Source organism: Populus nigra, chromosome 7 (assembly GCF_951802175.1).
Source record: "Populus nigra chromosome 7, ddPopNigr1.1, whole genome shotgun sequence".
Classification (NCBI taxonomy): Eukaryota; Viridiplantae; Streptophyta; class Magnoliopsida; order Malpighiales; family Salicaceae; genus Populus; species Populus nigra.
The window spans coordinates 19,859,735-19,868,243 of NC_084858.1; the positions used below are offsets into that span (position 1 = coordinate 19,859,735).

General features: G+C 36.1%; 1 protein-coding gene across 3 annotated transcripts; it reads left to right on the forward strand.

The window, feature by feature from the left end:
• The first annotated feature begins 293 nt into the window (after positions 1–293).
• Positions 294–7,261, forward strand: LOC133698420 (protein STRUBBELIG-RECEPTOR FAMILY 3-like). Of its 3 annotated transcripts, none has more exons than XM_062121328.1 (16): positions 294–429; positions 1,233–1,362; positions 1,449–1,520; positions 1,852–1,917; positions 2,071–2,142; positions 2,246–2,317; positions 2,402–2,473; positions 2,562–2,627; positions 2,918–2,983; positions 3,263–3,621; positions 3,714–4,117; positions 4,615–4,886; positions 5,154–5,292; positions 6,049–6,185; positions 6,290–6,446; positions 6,887–7,261. In XM_062121328.1, the coding sequence occupies exons 2-16, from the start codon at positions 1,241–1,243 to the stop codon at positions 6,947–6,949; spliced, it is 2,139 nt and encodes a 712-aa protein (XP_061977312.1). In that variant the 5' UTR covers positions 294–429; positions 1,233–1,240; the 3' UTR covers positions 6,950–7,261. The 3 variants fall into 3 exon arrangements, with proteins under 3 accessions (XP_061977312.1, XP_061977311.1, XP_061977313.1); XM_062121327.1 differs by having other exon boundaries at positions 298–778; XM_062121329.1 differs by lacking the exon at positions 294–429 and adding an exon at positions 955–1,136.
• The last annotated feature ends 1,248 nt before the right edge of the window (positions 7,262–8,509 follow it).

Genomic DNA, 8,509 nt, shown 5'->3' on the forward strand with positions numbered 1-8,509 from the left:
TCAAAATTTTTTTAACAATACTTGTAATGTCATTATTAAAGTATCAGTATGAGTTCAAGGTCTTTTTTCTCTCTTTTTTTTCCTTTCCTCTTATTAAATCTTGTGTTTATTAAATTTATAATTTGAAATAGTTAAATGTGTTAAGTTATTTTATTATACGTTTTTTTTTCCTACGCTATTAAAAAAAAAAAAAACTCGTAGTTTATCCACATTTTTGGAGAGTCCCCGCCAATATTCTATTTCTCTTTAATTAAAGTACATAGTAATATTTCATTCTCAAAAGATGGAATAGAGTACCACAGCATAATTATGCCGTTGCTTTCTTTTTTCAAGTTCTCTTCTTTTCATTAAAACACAACACATCTGCCCTGCCCTGCACTGCACTGCACTGCTCTGGCCCTGAAACCCCAACTCTGAACTCACTCTACTGTACTTGTGATCTCAACAAGATTTTTAAGATTTTCTCAATCACTGCTGCTACTTAATTCTGTCTGCATTCAATTATATTCTTTGATTTGCTTTCCCTTAGTCTCTCTCTTTGAAATCTTAAATATTTTATTTTTTCGTTCAAAAACCTTTCCTCTTGTTTTCTCTCTATATTCCTATGCTCCAAAACATCGTGTATGTTTGTTTTGTGAGAAAATATTGAAGAAAAGAAGGCAAAGTTTGAGTCTTTTCAAGTGATCATTGATGGGGTTTGTCAAGTGTGGGGTGGCTTTTGTCTTGGTGGTGGCTTTCATGGCTTCCTTTTCTGTTTCTTATACTAACCCTTTTGATGGTAAACCATTGTCTCTTCTGGGTTCGTGTTTTTTCATTTCTTTTGGTTTTGTGTTGTGCTGTTTTTGATGTTTTGCTTCGTCATACTCTTTTTGTTTCTAAATTTTAAATATTTTCTTTGATTTGTCTTATTATTCACTTCATTTTCATTAGCTTAAGACATCCGTAATAAATTTTTGTTTTTTTTTTATTTTGCAAATATTGCCATGCTTTGCTCATTTGTGTTTATGGAAACATGTTAATTATGTATTACTTACTGAATTTTATCACATTGTTGATAACTAGACAGATGTAGTTTATGTCATCCAACTTGCTTGCCCAATCTCGTTTGCTATGATCATTCTTGCTTTACCAACTCTGTATTATTTATTTTTTATTCATATTTTTTTGCGAATTCTCTAATGCAATAACAACTGCAGCCTCAGTTTATGCGATTTCTTTTCTTTCTTTTGCAGTCATAGCAATGAATAGCTTGTATGTTAGCATGGAATATCCGAATTTGATTGGATGGATTGCCTTGGGAGGAGACCCATGTCTAGATGGATGGCAAGGAGTTAGTTGTGTTCTCTCAAACATAACATCGTTGTATGTTCGATTTCTAACCTTTTTTTCTTCCTTCAATTTCAATTGGTAAAATACCAAACTCAGTAATCAAATCTTTTTGCTTACAGAAAACTAAATGGCTTGAATTTAGGTGGAACCTTGAACAGCGATTTCGGTTTATTTACATCAATCATAGAAATGTAAGTGCACCGGTCATGTCTATGTGAGTATCAAATTGGTGGGGGTAAATGAGTTTGGTGCCATAATTCCTCAATTTTGCTTGATCCGTTTACAGCCATGATGTTTTTATGATGGCTTTTCACTTTCAAGTCATAGATATAGTATTGGTTAATTTTATCTTGAACCAATTTGAAGATGGTGGTTAATGACTAGAATCATCTGGGTTTGATTTTAAGAATTGACGAGTTGGCAATGGCTAATTACATGTTATATGCAGTGTTATAAATGGGGGTTTTGGAGTTCCTGTTGTAAAAACCTTCTTATGGAACTTTCTGTTACTTCTTGTTGCAGAGATATTAGTGACAATCATATTGGAGGGGACATTCCATTGTCGTTGCCCTCTACCTTGAGGAATTTGTGCGTAAACCTCAACCTTGCTTTTATCTCTGGTTTAGCAAACCAGTTGTAGCAAATTATTGTTAGTTGTTGATGATGCTTTCTCTTTCCTTAAATTTACATTTCCTTGAGTAAATAATGTGCGTGTCTTCTTTTCTCTTTTCCCTGCTCCAGTTCTCTTGCTCGTAATCAGTTCAGTGGAAGAATTCCAGATACTTTATACTCATTAACTCAACTGTTAGGCTTGTATGTTCTTACAAAAACTTGTTAATTGTTTCATATTGTAGAATTGTATTTCCTTTGCAGTGTGTTTCTTCATTTGAAATCCAGTTTCTTTTATTGTCCTCAGATCTTTTCACAATAACCTGCTAAGTGGAGAAATACCAGATGTCTTTCCAGAGATGACAAGTTTGATAAATTTGTAGGCATTTTAAAGTTAATTGTATGGTTCTTGTTGAAGATAGAAATTTCCAGATTTTATTTGTATTTGTCTATTTTGGTTCAGGGATCTGTCTGGAAATAATTTGAGTGGTCAGCTGCCTCCTTCAATGGGAATTTTATCATCTCTCACCACACTGTGAGGCTCTCATAGATTTCTTAGCTTTTTGCTGCTAATCTGCAACGAATAACGGTTATTTAATGAATACATAATCTTCGTATCACAGGCATTTGCAGAACAATAGACTTACTGGGACCCTTGATGTCCTACAGGATCTCCCCCTCGAGTATCTGTAACTTTCTAGCCACCTTTCTGGCTTCTAGTATTCTTTTGATTTATGTCTTTTACTTGGAAATTCTTTTAAGGATTCCATTTTTATTCTATTTTCTTCATATACTTATTTTTCCGTTTGGTAAGGGGGGAACGGGTTCTGTATATCCAAGTGGTGAAAGAACAAACACAGAGAATCCGATCTATACTCAGTTTGATTCATTACTTGACTCTCCATCAGTGAGGCAGGAATCTCCTTGTTTGTCAATATGATATGCTGTACTAACACACTATCCCTTTGTTTCTGCATAGGAATGTGGAGAACAATCTATTTTCTGGGCCTATACCTGAGAAACTGCTGGGTATTCCAAATTTCAGGTGAAGCCACAATGTACAAGCTATTTGTCAGTAATGCCATTTTATAGAGAGAAAATAATGTACAAGACTAATAGTTAGGGTAAAAAGAAAAGGAGAAAAGTCAGTGGGATGCAGAGGAAACATGTCAATTCATAGACACGAAAATCTCATCACTGAAATTCTGCATGTTGGTGATGCTATTTATTCTTTAGTTATTTAATTTTTTATTTGCCATTTTCAATTTATCTGGTATAATCTCTACTTGTTCAACTGCTTGAAATGGTAGCATCCACTTTGCAGAAAAGATGGAAATCCATTCAATACATCTATTATTCTTTCTCCACCACCTGCCCTCTCTCCATTTCCAGGCAAGCTGCCTGCTGCAGAAGCACCTTGGAAGCAGGCAAATGGGACTTATGCCTCAGAAACACCAAAGTATGAAAGATCTAAAGGATTCTTTACATCTAACAGGGTCATTTGGATTGCTGTTACTGGGGTAGTAGTTATTATCATACTGGGATCATGTCTTTTAATATCAACATGCTATAGAGGAAGGAAAGAAAGTATAGACATTGAGAGGCATGATGTTGGCACTTATAAGAGCCGTATAGATGAGCCCAACAGTAAATCTTCATTCGAACGAAACAATCAAGAGAAAGGTAACCTTATCATTGCTGGTCCTTGTTCAAAATCACTAAATTTATCCACCCTCTTTTGTGTCCTTTTGCCTGAGAGAAGGTCCTTTGAGCAGTTACCAAAGAATCAATTGCAAAGCTGCAAGATCAATATGGACCAGATAACAGAAGGCACGAAGCATATCCAAAGGCACAGGGTGAGCAGGATATGGATTTGAAGAGAATGGCTGCATATTCAAAGAAAAAGATGGATCAAGGGATAAATATGACGGGCGTGGTTGCAAATTTTATGCCACTGCCAGCACCTCCCTCAAGTGTTCCTACTGACATTATCATTGCAAATCCTATTGGGCATACAGCACATAAAAAGAGTCATTCGACTGAGACTTTGAACTCATATTCTGTAAGGATCTTCACAATTGCAACACTTCAGAAGTACACAAACAGCTTTTCAGAAGAAAATTTTGTTGGTGAAGGCACACTTGGCAGTGTTTACAGGGCTGAGCTTCCTGGTGGAAAAGTAAGATTCTTTCTCTAACGCTGAACTGATTTTGGGATGCCATGTGTCATTCATGTAATTACACATGCTTTCTCATGCCACTGTTATATTGCAGGTCCTTAAATTGAGTTGATTCTGAACTTAGTTGTGCTTCCTAACTTGAACATTGCTGTCATTTGTTTTCATTTATATGAACTCTGTCGGCGGAATTCTCTTCTTTTCCTGAGTCTTGAGCCAAATTTTGTATTATATTTGGGTAGGATACTTTCATGGACAATCAATTACATGCAGTTGAAAGTATGAAGGACATCAGTTTAAAACGTTTAGAGAATTCTTCAAATGCTTTCAGCCCTTTAACAGTTTATGCAAGTTTAATCCATTTCATACTCTCGTGCATTTCTTTTATCTCTGTCTCATGGACAGCCGTGTATTTCCTGATCTGCACATGATGACTAGAACCTGGCATCTGATTTCCATTTATTGACCTTCTCTTTTTCTGTTTTTGTTATCTTCGGTAGCTACTGGCAGTCAAGAAGCTAAACGGTGCAGCTTCCAAGCAACAGACTGATGAGGAATTTCTTCAACTAGTTTCTAGTATATCTAAAATTCAACACGATAACATCTTGGAGTTTGTGGGATCCTGTAATGAGCATGGGCAACGGCTACTTGTTTATAAGTATTGCGAAAATGGGACACTGTATGATGCATTGCATGCAGATGAGGAAATCCATAGGAAACTAACATGGAGTGCGCGTATCAGGCTGGCACTAGGAGCTGCTAGAGCCCTCCAGTAAGTAGAGCTACCAACTAACTAAACCTGAGGACCCTTGGTATGAATCTTGTAATTGGATACTCAATTAAAAAGTGCAAGATCTTATTAGACTAGATGGTTGAAATGAATTGTTTTGGTTGCATTTCTAATTCTGGTGGCCTATAAGTGGTTCATAGAAGTCTCACAAGTCCATTACCTCCTTCATTTTGGTTTGCATGCTTTCATCTGTGTCCAAACTTTATTCATTATTCTAACTGTTTGTCTTTCTTTTTTTCTTTTGGTAAGGTATCTGCATGAGGTTTGCCAACCACCTATCGTGCACTGGAATTTTAAATCTTCCAACATTCTCCTAGATGATAAGCTTGTAGCACGTGTCTCAGACTGTGGTCTGTCTCCTCTGAAACCATCTGGCTCTGCAACTGAGGTATTGTTTTGGTCTGTGGTCTAAAAAGCTAGGTCTGAAAATTTTGCTGCTGTTCAGTTGTCAATGCTTGAAAATGCGTAGCGAAATGGAAATCCATGAGTGATATTGGTAAATCTTTAAATTGTGCAGCAACGCGGAGTTGCTAGCAAATTGTGATATCAATATATGTTTGAGGCTTTTAAGGAATTCTAAGTTAGCTGATAAATTTGCACAAAGTATGGCTAATCCATTGGGTGTTTGGGAAAGAAGTAATTGGTATCGTCATGCCTGGTCAAGAAATTCAGGCATAAATCAGTCTCTATTTCTTCAGGTATATATGGAGCACTACAAATATGGGCTTGTAGTTTCACGTAATGGCTCCTAATGGGAAGTCCAGGAGATGCATGTATTGCTTATCTCAATTAATCTTCTTTGTTTTGATTTCTTGGAATCTTGATCAAGAGACACGGATGCTTTGGGGTGTGAAAACTAGGTTTTAGTTACTCACTGTATCAAAAAATATATTTCTTTTACGCTTCTGCAGTAGTTGGTTCTCTCATCTGATACTCTGTTAAGACTTATCAATTTTCAGGACAAGTTTGTAGGATTACTGCAAAATCTCAAATTGAATGCACAAGGAGATACGCAAAATCTCAAGTGATAATAAAACTTGATTTATCACTAAAAAGCTCAAAGACGTGTCCACTTCAAGCTACAATTTTGACATTGGTTGTGATTTTGTAATTTGTTGCTGATGTTGAAGAATGTGCCTTTCAGTTATCAGGGCGCTTCCTGACTTCTCATGGTTATGGGGCTCCTGAGCTTGAGTTGGGAAGTTATACTTGCAGTAGTGATGTATATAGCTTTGGCGTTGTGATGCTAGAGCTACTCACTGGGAGAAAATCCTATGACAGGTTACTTGTCCCTTGAAAGGGACTTCCACATTGATCATGGATCAAATTGAGCTTGCCAGTTATTTTTTTTAAGCTAATATTGTGCTCTCACTGAAAACCTGTAGGTCACTGAGTCGAGGGGAGCAATCTCTGGTTAGATGGGCAATTCACCAGCTTCATGATATAGATGCACTTTCTAGGATGGTCGACCCCTCTCTACATGGAGCATATCCTGTGAAGTCTTTATCACGTTTTGCTGATATAATATCTAGATGTATACAGGCAAGTTTCCTTCTCCTTCGAATATAAAATTTCCCGTTCTTGGTACATTATCCATAATTGAATTACATGTTTCTGGAATTGTGGATTCTGCATCTTGGAGCATTATGCCAAATTTATTAGTCTTGGACCAGGAGCAGCAGGCCTTTGAATGGAAAACTTTTGGTTATCGTTATTCGTACTTTGATATTCATTTTCTCCAACAAAAGATACCTGATTATGAGTGTCTAAGGGTTGGACAAGAGAGCATGCCATATTATGCAAAATAAAGCTGTAAAGACGTCTTCTTATTAGATCGCGAGTGATGACAGAATATACACTTTTCTCAACTCTTTTTTCTTTGGCATTTTGGTTTGAAAGTAATAAAATTTATCATTCTAACGTTACTTTGCTTAAATAGAGGGACAAGTAAACCTTATATTCATTGATTTTCTTGTGTGCAGGGGGAGCCCGAATTCAGGCCTCCTGTATCTGAAATTGTCCAGGATCTCTTACATATGTTATAGAAGAGGACCTCGAGAAAATGGGCAGACCAGGTGTGGGGGTTAAGATTTTTGTGAGGTGGGATTGCTTTAGATGACTATTTATAATGTAAAGCAGATGCATGTTGTCTTTCATATGCTAAAGATCTACCTGGGAAGAATTTTTGGAGGTAACTAAGCTACCATTTTCTTCCTAGGGTTTCTCTGTGTTTGTATAGTTATTGGATAGGTGTTCGAATATGGTCATTATCAATATTTTGTGTGAATATTTATTTCTAATGTAATCACAATTTGATTTCTTGAATATTTAACAACATTGAGAAGTTTGTTGAATCATTTCTGTAAGTCATTTTCACTCGTCAGGTCATTTGTCAGGCTTGAGGGCAGCCCATCTCATGTCTTTTCGATTAGCCTGAGAGCCATTCATTGATGTTAAATGCATGTGCTCGTCTCCATGATTGAATCCAATGGATGGTGCAGTGTCTCTCCAAGCTCCTTTCTTTTCATTTTCAGAATTCCATCTCTCTGTAATTTTGATTGTCAAATGTGCCCTAGCTTTCTTACAACAGAACTAATCAAACGTTGTATCCAGTTTGATTTAGACTTCGATGTTCACATCTTACCATGATGGTTGAATTTGAAGGATGGTATGCTATACGATGCCCAAAAGAAAAGGAAATGGTACTGCTAGCATGTCATCCCTTGTAATTCTTACCACCACAAAATGGAAATGAAAGAAAAACCCATGCCACCAACGCGGGGGACTTGTATGTCAAGAAATCGCAGACCATGCACGTTTCTGTAATTTCGCAGTCTGAAAACATGCGAATTTTGGAGAAAACATAAGAGTATAAGTTAGTCCTCAAACTATATGAGTAGTTTCAATTGGGTCTTAAGAAGTCGAAATTTAGTTGCATATAAACTCTACTTCTAATACTGAGGATTTAGTTATATAATAGGCAACAACCCATTCTAATTCCTCTTTTGAAACTCCTTTACCTAGTTCCATTCTTGATGGTTCTCTTGAGACCTCTGCTTTATTTTTCTTGTCACTAGCCAAATAAAAAAACAAATTGATGCTATTTTGGATATCCATGTTAGAGTTTATTAAATTCTATACTTGGATTACTAGAGATAAATTACAATAAATTGATATTAATCTTTAAAAGTATTATCAAAGCAATTTATAACTAACTATATTTGATGATATTGAGTTTTTTTAATTCCATAGAAATTGGTGAGATACTAGATCCGAGATACAATTTACACATGTATAATCGAAGATGGTTAGGGTTTTTTTGTGACTATTTATATGTAATTTTTCTGCATTATGTACGACTTTTAATTAAAAAAAATAACTTGCACAAGTTTTCTCCCCTGTTTCTCCTCTTCTTCTTCTTCTTCTTCTCTTCTCCACTTCAATTTCCATGTTATTCCGGATCACTCAGCCATTTCAGTGCCTTCCGTTGCTGGTATACATCTTCATGCATAGCAAAGGTGTTGCTAATCAACATTTACATGGACTTAACACATTTCTGTTACCGAAATGCCGTGTTAATCTAAGTTGTGTGGTGCAGAACACTC

Bases quoted from the DNA above. Each gene is read 5' to 3' on its own strand.
- LOC133698420 (XM_062121327.1), top strand. From the start codon at position 691: ATGGGGTTTGTCAAGTGTGGGGTGGCTTTTGTCTTGGTGGTGGCTTTC. The intron at 1,363-1,448 runs GTATGTTCGATT...TTTTGCTTACAG, and splicing joins CTCTCAAACATAACATCGTT to AAAACTAAATGGCTTGAATT. The intron at 4,118-4,614 runs GTAAGATTCTTT...TATCTTCGGTAG, and splicing joins CTGAGCTTCCTGGTGGAAAA to CTACTGGCAGTCAAGAAGCT.